This window comes from Diceros bicornis, chromosome 36 (genome assembly GCF_020826845.1).
Source record: "Diceros bicornis minor isolate mBicDic1 chromosome 36, mDicBic1.mat.cur, whole genome shotgun sequence".
NCBI classification, from domain to species: Eukaryota; Metazoa; Chordata; class Mammalia; order Perissodactyla; family Rhinocerotidae; genus Diceros; species Diceros bicornis.
In genome coordinates, this window is record NC_080775.1 from 30904444 (window position 1) to 30923899 (window position 19456).

Consider the following 19456-nt stretch of genomic DNA (forward strand, 5'->3'; position numbering starts at 1 on the left):
TGTGATTAGTGTATAGAAATGCAACCAATTTTTGTATTTTGATTTTGCATCCCAAAACTTGGCTGAATTTGTGTATCAGTTCTAACAGTTTTTGGTGGAGTCTTTATATTTCTCTATATATAATATCTTGTCATCTGCAAATAGGGATAATTTTACTTCTTCCTTTCCAACATGAATGCGTTGTATTTCTTTTTCTTTCGTAATTTGTCTGGCTAGGACTTCCAACACTATGTTGAATAAAAGTGGTGAGAGTGAGCATCCTTGTCTTGTTCCTGATCTTAGAGAAAAAGCTTTCAGCTTTTCACTGTTGGGTATGGTATTAGCTGTGGGCTTGTCGTATATGGTTTTTATTATGATGAGGTACATTCTCTCTATACCCATTTGTTGAGTTTTTATCATGAATGGATGTTGAATTTTGTCTATTGAGATGATCAAATGATTTTTATCCTTCCTTTTTTTAATGTGGTGTATCACATTGATTGATTTTCAATGTTTAACTATCTTTTCATCCTGCAGTAAATCCCACTTGAGTATGGTGTATGATCCTTTTAATGTATTGTTACAAGAAGCACCTTTAACGTTCATATTTCTAGCAACATTCTATTCATGACAATATATGTATTCTCTAAGACAATAAAAACTTTCTCTACAGCTCTCCCCTTTTCCTTCCAAGCTCTCACCAGAATCACCTTTAACGTCCATGTTTCTACTAACAGTCTTTTCAAGGCAATCTAGGTTTTGTTCTATCATGTACTTCAAAGCTCTTGTAGCTTCTACCCATTACCCAATTCCATAGCCATTTCAACATTTTTAGGTATTTGTTACAGCAGTAGCTCACTTCACAGTACCAAAAATCTGTATTAGTTTGCTTGGGCAGCCATAACAAAGTACCACAAACTGAGTGGCTTAAAGAACAAAAAATTATTGTCTTACAGTCAGCAGGCTAGAAGTCTGAGATTAGACATTGGCAGGGTTGTTTTCTTCTGAGGGCTTGAGAGAACATCTGTTTCATGCCTCTGTACTACTTTTTGGTGGTTTTTGGCAATATTTGACATTTCCTGGCTTGTGGATGCATCACCATGTCTCTGCCTTCATCTTTACATGTGTTCTCCCCATGTGTGTGTCTGCCTCTGTGCTCAAATTTTCTGTTTTTGTAAGAATACTGTTCATCCTAGAATAGGGCCCACTCTAATGACCTCATTTTAATTTTATTACCCCTATAAAGACCCTATGTCCAAATAAGGTCACATTTTGATAGAAATGTGAGATACTGTATATTGTGGGGGGAGTATTACAATTCAATGAAATTCTGTATTTGTTCAGGGGATGGTTACAATTCAACCCATAACCCCCTCATTGTAGTGTCAGGGATTGTGGAGATCACAGTTAACTGTGCACCAGTATCCAAAGGGCCCAACAAATGCAATTCTCTCCTGCCTCCCTACTGAACTTGGTATAGGACCACTGTTCTCCACTACGGACATAGGGACCTCAGCACATCCCCTAGTCTTGTTTATTTTTGAAAGCCGAGACATCTGGTTAAAAGTTGACAAGGCTCTCCAATTCACCTTCAGATTCACAGGGAGGAGCAGAGAGAATAGCACTTGTATTAATCACAAGGGCCATCACCTTGCAGACCCTAGTGAGACAGCCTACTAGACCCCCTGGCTCACTCACCATGAGTTCCTTGGTGGGAGAGCCCATCAGTCTTCTCTTTGGGAACCTATTGTTGAGTAACCAGGCCCAGAGATCTCTTTGGGAAGGCCGTAGCCCAAATGGTCTAGGAGAGGACACAGGCTTACCCTTTTTACATCACTCTTTCTGCTGGTCAGTCTTTGCTATCTGGGCAGCAGCCACATTTTCCAAACTTGATGATTTGTCATTGTACATCTGGACTGTGTCACAGACTGAAAAACATGGCCTTATGAGAAGTTTTAATTGCACTCAATAACCAGTAGGATTTGCATGAACAAACCTAGAAATCTGAGTCTTGTTAACAGTCTCATCATCTATTGTTCTCACCCCTCATTTGTACATGTAAGAGACCACTAAGGTGGCTCACAGGGAAACTGTATCCACTGGAAAGATGATCCAACCATACTATTTAGTGGCAAGGAACTCATCATGTGTGGGCCAAATCTCTCAAAGCCCAAATATTACCCAACTGAGGATGTAGATGGTCTTGAGTGCTTGCACCCTTTCATCCCAGTGCCATCTTCCTCCTCTTCCTTAGACAAAGCGGCTACTGTTATTGTACTCTGAAAGTGGGGGTCTATAGTGACACACTCCTGAGGTGCCACTGTCACTCACCAAGTTTAACAAGATTACCTCCTTCATCATGGAGACAAACTACTCAAGTCTCTAAGAGCTTCAGATTGCTGGGTGCAGTGATCCCAAAGCACTCTACATTCTTTTCCATTTTAGGCATGAGTCTCAACAAAAATTCGCTGTGTCATAGGCTGTCTTTTGGTGCCAGGGACATGCTTATAGCTAACAGTAGTAATTGGGTGCAACTCAGCATTCAGGGCCTCTGATGAATTTTGTTCCCGTCATCAGAGGACTGTATCAATAATTGGGGAATTGCTTCTCTAGCTTTCCTAGAGTCTTTCTTTGGTATCTGTAATTTGACCCACCGGGCAAATTTGGCCAAGGAGCTGGAGGCTAAAGGGAAGGACCCATGGTCCCCCTTATACCTGAAAAGCTTATGTAAACAGTCACTAGCACTCCCCAAAGTACCTCTAGGGTCCACTAGTGCTTCCTGAGACACATTGGCATGGCTGATGAAGTGCCCATGGAACTCTCAGACTCTTGCAGATGATCCGCTAGCATCACTTGGACTTCTCTAACACCTCCCAAAAGTGCCACACGGGATTTTCAGGGTCTTTCTTTTCTAGAAAGGCAATGTGCGTTATTAACCACCTTGCTCATTGCACCACTTTATCAGAGAAAGCACTGTCAGTTGGTCAATTAAGATGACAAGCCAGGGCCGGCCCCGTGGCTTAGCAGTTAAGTGCGTGTGCTCCACTACTGGCAGCCCGGGTTTGGATCCCGGGCGCGCACCGACGCACCGCTTCTCCGGCCATGCTGAGGCTGTGTCCCACATACAGCAACTAGAAGGATGTGCAGCTATGACATACAACTATCTACTGGGGCTTTGGGGGAAAAAAAAAAGGATGAAGATTGGCAATAGATGTTAGCGCAGAGCCTGTCTTCCTCAGCAAAAAAGAGGAGGTTTAGCATGGATGTTAGCTCAGGGCTGATCTTCCTAACAACAAAAAAAAAAAATGACAAGCCAAACTGAAAGTAAGAATTAAGCCTTTATTTGATTACTGTAATAGTATAAGCAAGAGTCTAAATGAGAATGGGCCCAATTTTATCAATGTTCCATTTTTTCCCATTGACGGCACCAGGTGAATGTTAGATGTTTCATCACAAAGGGCAGTGCGGGGGGAGGGGGGATTGTCTCACTGCCCCAAACAAAAAGCTCTTTCCATTTTATGGACCTGGGATGTGAGGGGATGTGGGGAGGGCTAGAAGTGGAAAAGTACTGAAAACTGAGTCAGAAAGGAGAAAATTGTCTTCAAGGTTCCCCAATAAGAGAGTCTAAGCAGAATCACCTAAACAGTACAGTGATTCAGTTGAGCCCCTCTGAATGGAGGCACCGGGTCTGGGAAGGCAGATATGTGTGTAAGAGCATGGTTGGTCTGGAGAGGCCTGAGCTCTGACTGAACATCCTTCCAGAGACAGTGCACTCACTGTGCATTAGGTCTAGTGTGGGGTAGGAAGCTTTTCCCCATGGTAACTGCCACATAAAACCTTTATAATTTTCTGTGATTGAGCCTGAAAGATGACACGTAGGATTTTTTTTTTACTTGTTATCTGATTTTTTTGTTACAGCCATCCTACTGGATACAATGTAGTATCTCATTGTGGTTTTTAAAAAAATTTTTATTATTGCAGTAACATTGGTTTATAACGCTATATAAATTTCAGGTTACATCATAATTTTTCGATTTCTGTATAGATTACATCATATTCACCACCCAAAAACTAATTACAGTCCATCACCATACACACACACATAGGATTTTAACTCAGATCCACACTCCTTAGTTTATACACATGTACTTATAATGTGTCATACACAAATACACGTGTATGCGCACATATACATGCATATGTCATGTATACACATTTTAGAAATAGTGAGGAATCTCAGACACTTTCAGTGCTAGTCCCTCAGGTCTCGTTCTTGCCTTCCTCCATTTCGTATGTGTATATCCTTTCTCCTATAGTGTTAATCCTGACTCTTAAAACATCAACAAATTTATGTATTTGCTCAATCCTGCAATGCTTCAAGCCTTGTTACAGAATTGCCTGGCACATACCACTACAAAAACAAACCTGCCTGAAAGATTTAGCGATTTACTTGTAGTCTGTCCCCGAAACTCTTGCCCAAGACTGAGGGTATGTTTCAAACACTGTATTTATAACTTATTTGGATTAGTGCTGTTTTTTTAATCCCATCAGTAGATTCATTTCATTAAGTTTGCTTTCAGTTTTAGTTTCTTCTTCTTGTCCTTGTTGATTTAATTTTATTTTTGGAATGTGTAGAACATTCCAAAAGTAAATATTATACAAAAGATTTACTTCACAGTGTGGTTTCTTCCCCAACCCTTCTGCTTGCATTTCTCAGTCTTCTCTCCCACACCTGTCTTCTTGTAGGTAACCATCTATATTATTTTCTTGCTTATCTTTCCTGTGCGTCCTTTTGTAAAGTTATCTATTTCTCTTTATATTTTTTCTGATTACTTTTTTCTACCCAAAAGTCAGCATACTAGATACTCTCTTTTTAGATTTTTAGACTTAACATTATCTCTTAGAAATCCCTCCATGTAAGTTTATAGAAATCGTCATTAGTTTTACATAAATATGAAAAGCATTTTGTATCACATTATATACCATAGTTTATACTATACCATAATTTATAGTATATACCTTATCTACTCAATCAATATCCTCTTCTTGAACATTTAGATGGTTTTAAATATTTTGCATTTACAAATAATACTGTAATGAATAACATTGTGCATATGCATTTTCATTGTTTGATCTATTATTATGTGTGAACCTAATGTATAAATAACACAAAAGTAGAGACTAATCTGAAATATATTTGATGCCTCAGAATATTTTTGAAATTATGAGGTAGTTTCAATAGTACCCATTAAAACTTTTCTTCTCATTTTCATGTCAGATCTAGCATTATGGTAGTTTATTTATAACTATAAAAATGAGAGAAAATGCTATATACACTTGTTACAAATTTTAAATCTAAAGTTTTCACAGTAGATCTGTTTTTTCATTTGATAGACTAAATGCATCTCTTTTTGCAGCTCATTTTGGAGTACTAAATGAAAATCTTATGCTTGTAAATCAAGATTCAGTGTCAAAATCCCAAATGCAAGTAGAGAAACAAATAACTTCCAGAAGGGAAAGGCGCCCTAGTAAGTATAATAATTATGTATAACTTTAAATTATTTTAAACTCATCAGAAGATATTTTTTCTTTCATTTATGAATATGTATTTAAACATATATTTTATAGAAATTTTACACTCTGGCCTAAAGTGTGAATACCCTAAGATAACCAAAGAACAAAAGCAAAAGTGTTAATACCTTCAGGCTGGAATTTCTAGTTGTGAGATTATTTCACAGCCATAGGACATGTACTCAGCATCTACCAAGGCCCCAAAATTGGCCAATAGTATCTGAAGGGGTGTGTACTTTTTAGCTGATTCTGGGAGATTACAGGTTCCAGGAGATTATGCCCAAGAGGCACTTTTGACCTGTAGCAGTGTAGGCTCCAATGACAAACTGAGAAGTTGTTGAGATCTGTAACTTGAACAGATAGGTATCGGAGAGGCTTAGGGGAAGGGCAGCCTGAGAGGCTTTTCAGAGGGCCCCTTCCCAGGGTATTCTGTTAATTTTGCCCCACACATAGGTGAGGTCTTCGTTGTAACCTCACAGATGGGTGCCATCAAGTCCTCTGTGTGAAAAGTGCTAGTACCAGAAAAGTCCCACCAGTTGCTGGGTCTCCTTTCCATTTTGGGGGATTGAGAAAACCAAATATTGGCAATCATCTCCCCTGGAATGAAATGTTATCACCCTTTGCAGATCACGTCCATGAATTTTACTTGGGTAATAGGTCCTTTTACCTTGTCTGTATTAATAGCTCAGTCATGTTGCCCCATGTGAGTCTCCAGAGTGACCAGTCCTTACTGGGTAGTGTTCTTCTCTGGGGCCACCAGGAAGGTGTTTTCAATTTGATGGAAAACTAGTGTTCTCTCCAGTAGCAGGACTTTTTCTAGGTCTTACCCTACTCATTGATGACAAATAGTCAGAGAGTTTAGGTAGACTTGTGGAAGGACATTAGTGGTATGTTGCAACCTGTTCCATATAAGAGTAAACTGATCCTAATTATCTGCATGGACAGTGATGCTAAAAAGGGAGTTTGAGATGTTGGTTGTTGTACACCAAGTTCCTTTATCTTGAGCAACAGCCTCTGTGATGGTCACAAAGTCAGGTACTGTTGGTGCCCAGGGCTGCACTTCAGCATTGAGTTGCCAATAATTCATCAGACTCCATGATTCTGAGGCCATGTGCACAAGTCAGATAGGGCTATTGAATGGAGAATTAGTCTCATGAAGAACTTTGTTATCCTTAAACTCAGCAATGAAGGCAGTTATTTCTTTTTCACTCCAGGCAGTCACTATTGTTTTTCAGGAATAACAGCACTAGGAGCTGGTAGTCAGGTAGGCTTATGGTCTTCCACCTGCCCCACTAAAATGGCAGCTAACTGGAGCAATTTTTGGGAGGGGCTGGTGGGCAAAGGTGAGCATATGTTCACCTAAACAATACATCTATACCAATGATACATTCAGTAGTGGATGCCATAAAAATGGAGTTTGTACTTGACCAAAGAGACCCATCTATAGTCGGGTCTAGGTAAGGGTCCCAGTGCTAGTGACCTCAGACCCAAAACCAGAGAGCATTATTTGTTTTCCTCTCATTCTGGTGCTGGGGTATGTCGGTCACAGTCATGTCTGCGTTAGTATCCAAAAGGCCCAGAAGTGTAATTCTCCCCCACCTTTCCATTGAACGCTGACCCTGGAATACACCCTTTGGTCCCTACTGGGGATATAGAGACCTGATATAACTCCTGGTCTGGTTAGTCATTGAAAACTGAGAGTTCTCGGTAAAAGTGGGAGGGGCTCTATTCATCTCCAAATTCATGGGGGGGTAGAAGGAATAACACTTTTATTAATCGTAGAGGTTGTTAACATGCAGACCCTAGTGGGGCCACCAATACCTGGCCATCAACCTCTTCTTTGAGAACCCGTTGTTGAGTAATCAGAGAGACTCAGAGAGCTCCTCTAGAAGCATCATCCAGAAGAGAGTGCCTGATTACGCTTTATATCACTCTCTCTGCCAGTCAGTCTTTGCTGTCTGGGCAGTAGCTGTTTTTTCCATGTCCCAAAATATCTCAGTTAAGTTCTAGATTTTGTCACAGAACATATTCACCTGACCTTATGAAGAAGTTTGATTGAGCTTGATAACCAGCAGGAGTAACATGAACAAACCTAGAAATCTGAGCTGGTTAACGGTCTTATCTACTGTTCTTACTCATTATTGTAGAAGCTGGGGACCACCAGCATGGTTCACAGGGCTGCTATGGCCTCTGCAATGGTGATCCAAACATGATTTTAGTGGTAGGTTCATGCTGAAGCTGTCAGAGCACAAATAGTACCCAGCTGAGGAAGGAGAGGGTCTCGGGGTTTGCTTCTCATCTTCCCCCTTTCTGCTTCCTCCTTGATCAAACTTTCTGCTGTCAAGATATTTTGAAGGAGGGGTACTATAGTGATGCACCCCACAAAGTACCACTGTCCCTCACTAAGTTTAAGAAGACTACCTCCTTCATCATGCAAATAAACAACTCAAGTCTTTAGGGTCTCTTTAGGTCACTGGGCAAAGCAATTCCAAAAGTTCTGTATTCATTTAATTAAACCATGAGTCTCAATAACTTGCTGTGTTGTAGGTTGTCTATCGTCGTCTGGGACATCATTAGAGCTAACAACAATCACTGGGTGCAACTTAGCTTGCAGAGTATGTGGCAATTTTAGTCCTATCATTAGAGGACAATAGCAAGGAATTGTTTCCCTAGATTTTCCAGAGCCCCTCTGTTGGATCTTTAATTTGACCTACCAGGCATTTTGGCCAGGAAGTCGGGGGCTAAAGAGAAGGACCACTGGTACCTCTCAAAACCAAAAAGCTTACATAAACAATCTGCTCGCACTCCCCAAGAGTATACATGGCATTCCTGAGATAGCGCTTCCTGAGACTCGTTGATGTGGCTGGCAAAGCACCTTGTTGGACCCTCAGACTCTTGCAAAAGACCCCCTGGTACTCCCCCAACAGGCCTTATAGACTTCTCTAGCATCTGCCAGAAATCCCTTGGGGGATCTTCATGCTTTTTACTTTTCCAGAAAGACAGTGTGCTTAATTGGGTCACCCTGCCTGCCACCATTTGCCACTAAGAGGGAACCGCCAGGTGTAAAACTTGTCAATTAAGGCCGCAAACCAAACTGAAAGTAACAATTAAGCCTTTATTCACTTACTACAATAAAATAAGAAAGAGTCTAAACATGAAAGGGCACTGGCTCCACCAATGTTTCAACCAATGTTTCATTTTCCAATGAAACGACATCAGGCAAGCGTCAGATGTATCAGTGCCAATGGGAGGGGAATGTCTCACTGTTTGTACAGGTATTTGTGTATATATACAGACATATATATGTGTGTATGTATATACATCATTATCTATGATTATGGCATTACTTATACTATACCAATACATATCAGTTGTGGTATATATATATATCAGTTTATTTAACCAATCTCCTCTGTGTGAACATTTAGATGGTTTTCAATATTTTGCAATTACAAGTTAGGCTGTAATGACTAATCTTGTGCATATGCATTTTCATTGCTTGGTCTATTATTATGTATTAACCTAAAGTATAACTAACCAATGAAACCTGTAAACCAATATAAAATATGCTTCTTGCTTAGGAATACTTATTAAATAAGGAGAGAGCTTAGACATCACCCATTTTGATGACAGATCTAGCATTATAATAATGTATTTATGATTTTATAAAAATGAGAAAAAATGCTACTGCATACTTGTTATAAATTTGAAATATAGAGATTTCATAGTAGATCTATTCTTCCATTTAGTGGACTAAATGCATCTCTTTATATAGCTTATGTGGGAGAACCAGAAGGGAATCTTATATTTGTGAATCAAGATTCAGTGTCAAAACCCCAAATGCAAGTAAAGAAACAATTTCCAGAGAGGAAAGACGCAATAGTAAATATAATAATTATAGGAAACTTTAAATTATTTTAAATTAAGCTCATTAGAAGATCTTTTTTCTTTGGTTCATGAATGTATATTTGAGCATATATTTTATAGAAATTTTACACTATGACCTAAAGTGTAAATACCCTAAGATAATTAGAGAACAAAAGCAAAATTAATGATTGCTTTTGGTTGTTATTTGCATGGTCAATAAATACTAAGTAACAAAACTTCTTCCAGACACACTCATGAAAACTGTTCACAAGATTTTTCTCACTTCACCTGTATGGGAAGAAAATTTGATGATCATTTGGCATTTCCAGAAGTTCCATTATACTTATGCATTTTCTACTTAGCATTTCCTCTTGAAAACCAGAAAAATGATACGATATCAGTTGAAAATCTGTTTCCTGAGGAGAAAGTTTTATTTTTGAGAAACCAATCTCAAACTAAGAAACTTGGAGCTACCAGAAAGAAGAATCTCGAAAGTAATTAAATATAAATCTTATAAATTATTTTTAATTAAATTCAGGAAAACATATTTGTGAATATATCTTCAATCATATGCTTCTTGGGTGATTTTTCCCATCATACTTTAGATCTTTATTGATGATTTATCTGTTTGTTTTGTAATTACTGAGTTAGATGTGTTAAATCTCATATTTTGTGGATTTGTCTATTTTCTTCTTATAATTGTGGCAGGTTTTGATTTATATCTTATGATACTCTATTATTTATATGCATATAAATTTAAAATTGATAATATTCTTGCGGACAGAACATTTTGTCCTAACAAAGAGACCCACTTCATCATTTTTATAGTTTTTGTCTATTTTCCTTTAAAACTACCTCATCTGCTATTAATGTAGCACCACAAAGCTTTTTCTAGTTGATGTTTGCATGATACGTTTTTTTCTATCTTGTTACTTTAATTTTCCCATATCTTTATGATTTTGCTTGTAAGCAACTTATAATTATATATATTTTAAAATTCAGCCTGATCTTTGTCTTTTAATTAGCTCTCATAATCATATATAATTTAATTAGTGATATTTTTAGGTGTAATTACACCATTTTCTGGCTCTTTCTATACTTTTTATATTATATATATTTTTCCTTAGCCATATTTGATACTAAAATTTTTAAACTTTATTCTAAAGAGTGAATACTCTAAGGAAACTAGAGAATAATTTTAAATATATAAGTATTTATAATGTTTATAATAATATTTCTAAATTAAATATATTTAATGCTTCCGTATATCTAAAAAGTAACAAGACTGCTTATATATACAAGTGAAAAAGTATTCACATGATGTTTATATTTTAACTAGACACTGATTTGCTTATATCATTAAAAAATGAGATAAAATATTGTTGGATAATTAACATATATTGTAAATCTAGAGGTTCCACCACAAATCTGGTTCTCTATTTAGTGATTTTTATGAGACTTTCTTCCTGAAGCCCAGAGAATGGATGAGGTGTTAGATGAAAATCTTTTGCCTGATGCTTCAAACTGCTAGAAAGAAAAGACTTAGTAGTAAATATAATTATGAATATTATTTAAAATTTTAATTGATTTAAGCAAAATTTTGTTCATGAATATGTATTCTGCTACAAGCTTAAAGACATCTATTAAGTCAAATGTTATTTAAATTTCCTATTTCTTAATTTCCTTAAATTTTATTGTTGTATCAATTATGGGGAGATGTATATTGAATTCTCCAGCATGATTATGGATTTATCTATTTCTTCTTGTAGTACTGTCCATTTTCCTTATACCATCTATGTTGCTAGGTGCATAAAAATAAAAATGTTAGATATTTCTTATAAACTCAACGTTTTCTTTTTATGAAAAGTACCATCTTAGTCTGTCTCCAGTAAGTTCTTTTGACGAAAGTCCTATTTTGTCTGACATTGACACAACTACTGCCGATTTATTTTGGGTAGTATTTGCATGGCATATCTCTTATCACCTTTTTACTTTCCAATTTTCTGTATTCTTCTAATTTAGTGGTGTCTCTTATAAATAGCTTATAGTTAAATTGTTGATAAATCCAGTGTGACTGTCTTTGTCTATCCCTACAACATGTAATCCATTTACAATTATTATACATATTGATATATTTGGATTTAAATATTTCTTTTTTTAGATGCTTTCTATTTTTCCTACCTTATGCAGCTTTCTTTTTATTTCCTTTCCTTATTTTGGAATTATTACTTTTTAATCAGTCTAACTTTTAAATCAATCATATATGTTATAAAGTTTTTAAATATTTTTAAAATGTGAATACCCTTAGTACAATAAAATTTAATTACAACTTTCTAAATCTATATATGAAGTAACAAGAATGTCTCCACATACTTTCAGGAAAGCATTCTGATGATTTTTACACTTAATTTCATAGTCTGTTTTGAAAATGCACCAGAATTTTTTGTTTTTTTTTTGGAGGGGAGGAGTTGTTTGATCATTTGTTTAAATTGTGTTTATTTACTTAAATTGTTATAAAGCTGGAAGGAAACTTTGAGAGGTTCTTGGTATATATTAGTAACCCAGAGGCTTCACAATCTAGCTGTTTTACTTTTTATTGGATTAAAAGCCTCTATTCTTGTAGCTGGGAAAATGCATGAGATATCAGATGAAAATCTTTCACCTAAAGATAAAATTTCTATCTCAAAAAAAAAAATCTCAAATTAAGACACTTGGAACTGCCAGAAAATTGGGGCTTAGTAGTAAGGATAATTATTAAGAATATTGTATAATAATTTTTAATTAAGTTTCTTCAGTTCAATTGTATAAATAAATGCTATATACTGTATCATATATACATACATGTACATATGTGCATAAAATATATAACATGTATGTGTGTATGTATGTTTTCCATTGTATTGTTGATTATGTTGCTCATGCCTTCTTAATTTCACTGAACTTCTATGTTTATTCTATCATTTGTGAGAAAGGTATGTTAAATTCAGCTACTGTGATCGTTTATTTCTCCATTATTCTTTGTAGTTATGTCAACTTTTCTTTTGTGTTTTTAAAGCTTTTTTATTATATATAATAAATATACAGATATATATTATATGTTATATTTAGATATATGTATATCATAAATATACAGATTTTAATTTGTTATATGTACTTAGTGAACTGAAATTTCTGTCATTTTGATGAACATTTTGTAGTAACTTTTTTTGTGCCTTTAGTCTATTTTGTCTGATATTAATGTAGTATCTTTATGTAATTAGTTGCATAGAATAATTTTTTTCATCATTCTTTCAATCTTTTTGTTTTATTATGACTTAGCCGTGTAACTTTAAAATAAAATGCATTACAGTTGATTATTTTTTAATCCAATGTAACAATCTTTGTGTTTTAAATGGAACATTTAGTACATTTACATTGAATAGAAGTACTGATATTTTGAAGGTAAGTATACCATCACTTGTATTTTCTGTCTTTTTTACCTGTTTTTTAATGATCTATTTTTGAAACTCCTTTTAAATTTATTTTGAATATATTCTTTGTCAATTCTTTTTTTTCCTCACCTATATCTGTTATAAAAATATTGAATTTAGTCTTAAAATGTGAATAATTTATAAAACTATTCTCTTGAAAAGTATTCCCATTATTCCTGCACTTCACATATTCACTCTATAATTCAGTATCTCAACAATATGGTGTTTGATTATATTGTTTCAAAGTATGAGAGAAAATATTCCTGGATAATTGACGTTTGACATAATTGAGTTACAGAGGTTTTTCAATAAATCCAGTTCTCTATTTAATGGATTAGAAGCATCTTTCTTGTAGCTCAGAAAGCAGAAAACGTATTAGATGAAAATCCTTTACCAGAGGATAAAGTTGCATTGTCAAAAAGCCAATCTCAAACTAAGAAACTTGGAGCTGTCAAAATGGAAACACTAAGTAGTAAGTATGATAATTTCAATATCGATTTATTTCTAATTGAAGTAGCAGAAAAGCTTTGTTCTTAGATTTATGAATGTTTAATCAATCATGTTTTTTGTAAACATATTAGATCAAATGTATTTATTGTGTTATTCACTTCTTTAATTTCATTGAAGTCTGTCTGTTTATTCTATGTTACTAAGAGATGTATGTTAAATTCTCCCACTGTGATTACAGATTTCTCTGGATTTCCTGGTAGTTTTCCCAGATTGGTTTATATGTTTGGAAACTATATTATTAAATGTGTACAAATTTATACTGGTTAAATTTACTGGTAAACTAAGCCTTTGTCTCTGTAAAAGTACACTCTTTATCTCTAAAAATACTTTTTTGCCTTAATGTTTATTTTGTCTGATAATAATACAGCTATGTTTGCTTTCTTCTTCTAAGTATTTGCACAGTCTTTTGTAAACAGTTCAGACAGAAGTTTATGGTGCCTCTCTGGTCTCAGTAATTTTTTCACAATGATCCTAAACCACAAGAAAAACCCAACAGTTTCTTTATTAATTAGCAATTAGTTAGGAACACAATTGCTAGATCATATGGTAAGACTATATTTAACTTTGTAAGAAACTGCCAAAACATCTTCAAAGTGGCTGTAGTGTTTTGCATTCCCACCAGCAATGAATCAGATTTCCCATTGCTCCACATTCCTGATAGCATTTGTTTTCAGTGTTTGGGATGTTAGCCATTCTAATAGGTGTGTAGTGGTATCTCATTCTTGTTTTAATTTGCAATTTTCTGATGACCTATATGTTGAACATCTTTTCATATGCCTGTTGGCCATCTATATGACTTCTTTGGTAAGGTATCTGTTCAGATTTTTGCCTATGTTGTAGTTGGATTATTTGTTTTCTAACTGTCGAATTTTAAGAGTTCTTTGTATATTTTGGATAACAGTTCTTTGTCAGATACATGTTCTGTAAATATTTTCTTCCAGGCTAAGGCTTGTATTTGTATGTTAACCTGTACCTGGCAACCTTGCTCTAATAGCTTACAGTTTCAGGAGTTTTGTTGTTGTTCAACAAAAAAAGTTTTATTGATTTTTATCAGTTTATATACCTTTTATTTCCTTTTTTTGTCTTATTACATTAGCTAGGACACTAGCTTGGATAGAAGTGGTGAGAAGGGATATCCTTGACTTATTTCTGATCTTAGAGGGAAAACGTTTAGTTTCTTACCATTAAGTGTGATGTTATCAGTTGGGGTTTTTTGTAGATGTTCTTTATCACATTGAGGAAGTTCCCCACTATTCTTAGTTTGCTGAGAGTTTTATAGTGAATGGGTTTTGGATTTTTTCAAATGATTTTTCTGCATCTCTTGTCATACATTTTTTTTTTAGTCTGTTGATGTGATGTATTACATTGACTGACTTTTGAATATTGAACCAGCATTGCATACTTGGAATAAATCCCATTTGGTCATGGTGTATAATTATTTTTATACATTGTGGCATTCAATTTGATAATATTTTGTTGAGGATTTTTGCATCTTATTCATGAGAGATATTGATCTGTAGTTTTCCTTTCTTATAATATCTTTGTCTCGTTTTGGCATTAGAGTAATATAGCTTAAATATATTGTGGTTTGAGAGTGTACTTCATATGATTTCTGTTCTTTTAAATTTGTTAAGGTATGTTTTATGGGCCAGAATATGGTATATCTTGGTGAATGTTCCATGTGAACTTGAGAAGAATATGTATTCTGCTGTTGTTGGATGGATAAATCTATAAATGTCAATTAGATCCAGTTATTGATGGTGCTACTCAATTCAACTATATTATTACGGATTTTCAGTCTGCTGGATCTGTCGATTACTGGTAGATGATACTGAAAACTGCAAATATAATAGGTCTGTCATTTCTCCTTACAGTTCTATCAGTTTTTGCCTCATGTATTTGGTTGCTCTGTTGTTAGGTGCATACTCATTAAGAATTATGATGTTTTCTAGGATGTTGACCCCCTTTATCATGATGTAATGCTCTCTTTGTCCCTGATAATTTTCCTTGCTCCGAAGTTTGCTTTGTCTCCAATTAATATAGCTTCCCCAGCTTTACTTTGATTAGTGTTGGCATGATATATCTTTCTCCATCCCCTTATTTTTAGTCTATCTTGTCTTTCTATTTCAAGTGAGTTACGTGTAGACAACATACGGGTTAGTTTATTTATTCAATCTGACAGTCTCTGTATTTTAATTGGTGTACTTAAACCATTCACATTTAAAGTGATTATTGATATATTTGTAACTCAACCATATTTGTAACTCCTTTCTCTTTAACGCCCCAGCACTTTGTTGCTTTTTCATCTTCTTTTTTCCTGTCTTCTCTGGCTTTAATTAGATATTTAATATGATTCCATATTCTCTCCTTTCTTAGCATATCAATTATATTTCTTTAAAATTTTTTTTAGTGGTTATCCTAGAATTTGAAGTATACATTTACAACTACACTAAGTCCACTTCCAAATAACACCATACCATACCACTTCATGGGTAGTGCAGGTATCTGACAACAGTGTATTCCCAATTCCTTCCTCCTGTCCCTTGTAACATTGCTGTCATTCATTTCACTTACCTATAAGCTAGAATCACTGAATATATTATTTCCATTATTATTATGGACAAACTGTTATATCAGTTAAGAGTAAGAAAAATAAAAGATTTTATTTTACCTTTATTTATTCCTTCTCTAATGCCATTCCTCTCTTCATGTAGATCTGGGTTTCTGATCTTTATCATATTCCTTCTCTCTGAGAAACTTCTTTTAACGTTTTCTTGCAATGCAGGTCTACTGGAAACAAATTCCCTCACTTTGTTTTTTTCAATCTGACAAAGTCATTGTTTCTCTTTCAGTTTTGAAGGATAATTTTTCTGGATACAGAATTCTAGGTCGGTTGGTTTTTTTTAACACTTTAAATGTTTCTCTCCATTTTCTTCTTGCTTACATGGTTTGATGAGAAGTGTGACATAATTCTTATCCTTGTCCCTCTATAGATAAAGTGTTTTTGTTTTTGTTTAGCTCTAGAGTCTTTCAAGATTTTCTCTTTGTCTTTGATTTTATGCAGTTTGAATATGATATGATTAGATGTAGATTTTTTGGTATTGAACCTTTTTGTTGGTCTCTGAGCTTCTATGGTCTGTGGTTTGATGTCTGTCATTAATTACGGAAAACTCTCAATCATTATTACTTCAAATATTTCTTCTGTCTCATTGTTTTTTCTCCTGGTATTCCCATTATGTGTATGTTACACCTTTTGTAATTGTCCCAAAGATCTTGTACCTTTTTTCCATTTATTTTCTCTTTTCAATTGGGCAGTTTCTAATGACACATCTTCAAGCTCATTGATTCTTTCCTTGACTATGTCCAATCTACTTATGAGCACATTGAAGGCATCTTTCATTTCTGTTGCAGTATTTTTTATTTCTAATATTTCCTTTTGATTTTTTTCTTAGAGATTCTAGATATCTGCTTATATTACCCATCTGTTCTTGCATGTTTTCTTCTTTTTCCATGAGAGCTCTTAGCATAGTAGTCATAATTATTTTAAATACCCAATCTGATAATTTCACAGTCTCTGTCATATCTGAATCTGGTGCTCATAGTTAATCTGTGTCTCTTCAGACTGTTGTTTGGCTTTCAGCATGCCTTGCATTTTTGTTGTTGTTGAAATCTAGACATGATGTATTGGGTAAAAGCAACTGAGGTATATAGGCCTTTAGTGTGAAGATTTGTGTGTATCTGGCTAGGGGGGTTAGGCTGTATTTTCCATTTGCTATAGCTGTAGGTGTCAGATGCTAAAATTTCCTATATTGTCCCTTTTTTGTCTCCCCTGATATCTTTGGGTTTCCCTTCAGACTCATTCCTAAATAGAGTCTGAGGCTTGTTGTTCTTTTAGCTGTAATCTGCTTTTGTTATATAGAAGCCCTATTAGTGTGGTTGTAAAGTGTCAGGGAAGGGAAAACATTCTATAATCCTCTGATTAGGTCTCAGTCTTTTAGTAAGCCTGTGCCTCTGTGCCCCAACATTCACAAGTGTTTCTCATTTCTCTCCTGCCCCTTTGGTAAGATAGGAAGGCTAGAGGGGCTGAAATTGTGTATCTGCTTACTCCCATGTTGAATATTTTCCTTCCTCAAGGTCTGTTAGATTCTGGTAAACCCTGTATTAGTTAAGCTCTGGTAAAATAATTTCCCTTGAGGGAAGTGTTTTTTTAAGGAGAACAGAAAGCTTTGGACATGTTTAAAAATAGTTGCTTTCCGCTCCCCCTGTTGGAAGCATGTGGGGATTTTTCTCTGATCTTCACCTGAGAACCTAGGGGTAAAACTCATGATAATGTAGCGGTACCACTAAGACTCAAGCTGGTACTCACTGAACTTTCAGCAGTTCCTCAATTACAATTGAAGTGTTCCTACCGGTACTGGCTCTAGCAGCAGGCTTCTACTCCTGGGATTCTGCTGCAAATAAACTGTGCTTCTTGTATCTCTGTCTCATTCTAGTTTTTGAGGCAGTATTTTGCATGATTACCTCAATTCTCTGATAAATGTAAGAAAATATTTTTGATTTAAAAAGTTTGCTTAGGGGCCAGCCTGGTGGCGCAAGTGGTTAAGTGCGCACGCTCTGCTAAGGCAGCCTGGGGTCTGCCGGTTCGGATCCCAGGCGCGCACCGACACACTTCTTGGCAAGCCATGCTGTGACGGCATCCCATATAAGGTGGAGGAAGATGGGCTAACATCCTCAGCAAAACAGAGGAGGATTGGCAGCTGTTAGCGCAGGGCTGATCTCCTCACAAAAAAAAAAAAAGAAAATTTGCTTAGCTTTTTCCTTTTTCTTTTTTTTTTTTTGAGAAAGATTAGCCCTGAGCTAACATCTGCTGCCAATCCTCTTTTTTTGCTGAGGGAGATTGGCCCTTGGGCTAACATCCGTGCCTATCTTCCTCTACTTTATATGGGACGCCGCCACAGCATGGCTTGATAAGTGGTGCGTAGGTCTGCACCCAGGATCCAAACCTGTGAACCCTGGGCTGCAGAAGCAGAGTGTGTGAACTTAACTGCTACGCCACTGGGCCAGCCATGCTTAGCTTTTTTCTTATTGTGAAAATGGGAGTAGTGACTTCCAAGTTCTTTTCATGTCAGACAAGAAATGGAAGTCCTCCCATTCCTTTTACTTTTAACATTTCAATATCGTTTATGATTTAATCTCTATTACTTATGATTTAGCTGCCTCTCTTGTACTTCTCTTCTTTATTTATTGAATATATTTGATGTCTAACATTGTATAAATTTAAGATGTACAACATGTTAATTTGATACCTTTATATATTGTAATATGATTGCCATTGTAGTGATATTTAGCACCTCTATCACATTACGTAATTATGGTACAATATTGTTGTCTACATTCGTTATACTGTGCATTAGATCTCTATGGTTTATTTACTGCTCATTGTAAGTTTGTACCCTTATACAACATCTTTCTTATCCCCCGACCCCGTATCCCCTGGTAATCACCATTTTACTCTGTTTTTGTGAGTTTGGCCTTTTAGATTCCACATATAAGTGATATTATGCAGTATTTGCCTTTCTGTGGCTGACTTATCTCAGCATAATGTGCTCAAGGTCTGTCCATTTTGCTGCAAATGGCAGGATGTCCTCCTTGTGCATGGCTGAATGATATTCCATTGCATATATATACCACATCTTCCTTTATTCATTCATCTCTTGATGGATACTTAGGATGTTTCCATAGCTTGCCTATTGTGAATAATGCTACAATAAACATGCGAGTGCATATATCTCTTCGAAATTCTGTTTTCATTTCCTTTGTTTATGTACCTAGAAGTAGAATTGATGGATCATATGGTAATTCTATTTTTAATTTTTTGAGGAACCTTCATATTGTTTTCCATAGTGGTCGGACCAATTTAAATTTCCACCAACAGGGTACCAAAGTGTTCCTTTTTCACCATATCTTTGTTAGCACCTGTTATCTCTTGTCTTCTTGATAGCCATTCCAACATGTGGGAGGTGATATTTCATAGTGGTTTTGATTTGCATTTCCCTGAT

General features: G+C 35.6%; 1 protein-coding gene across 1 annotated transcript in view; it reads left to right on the forward strand.

Moving 5' to 3' along the window:
- The window catches only part of CCDC7 (coiled-coil domain containing 7), a 403315-nt gene that overhangs the window by 301880 nt on the left and 81979 nt on the right, over nt 1-19456 (forward strand). The window contains 5 exon segments of the mRNA XM_058532824.1: nt 5397-5507; nt 9326-9406; nt 9409-9432; nt 9780-9911; nt 13252-13359. Coding sequence (XP_058388807.1) covers nt 5397-5507; nt 9326-9406; nt 9409-9432; nt 9780-9911; nt 13252-13359 — 456 coding nt within the window.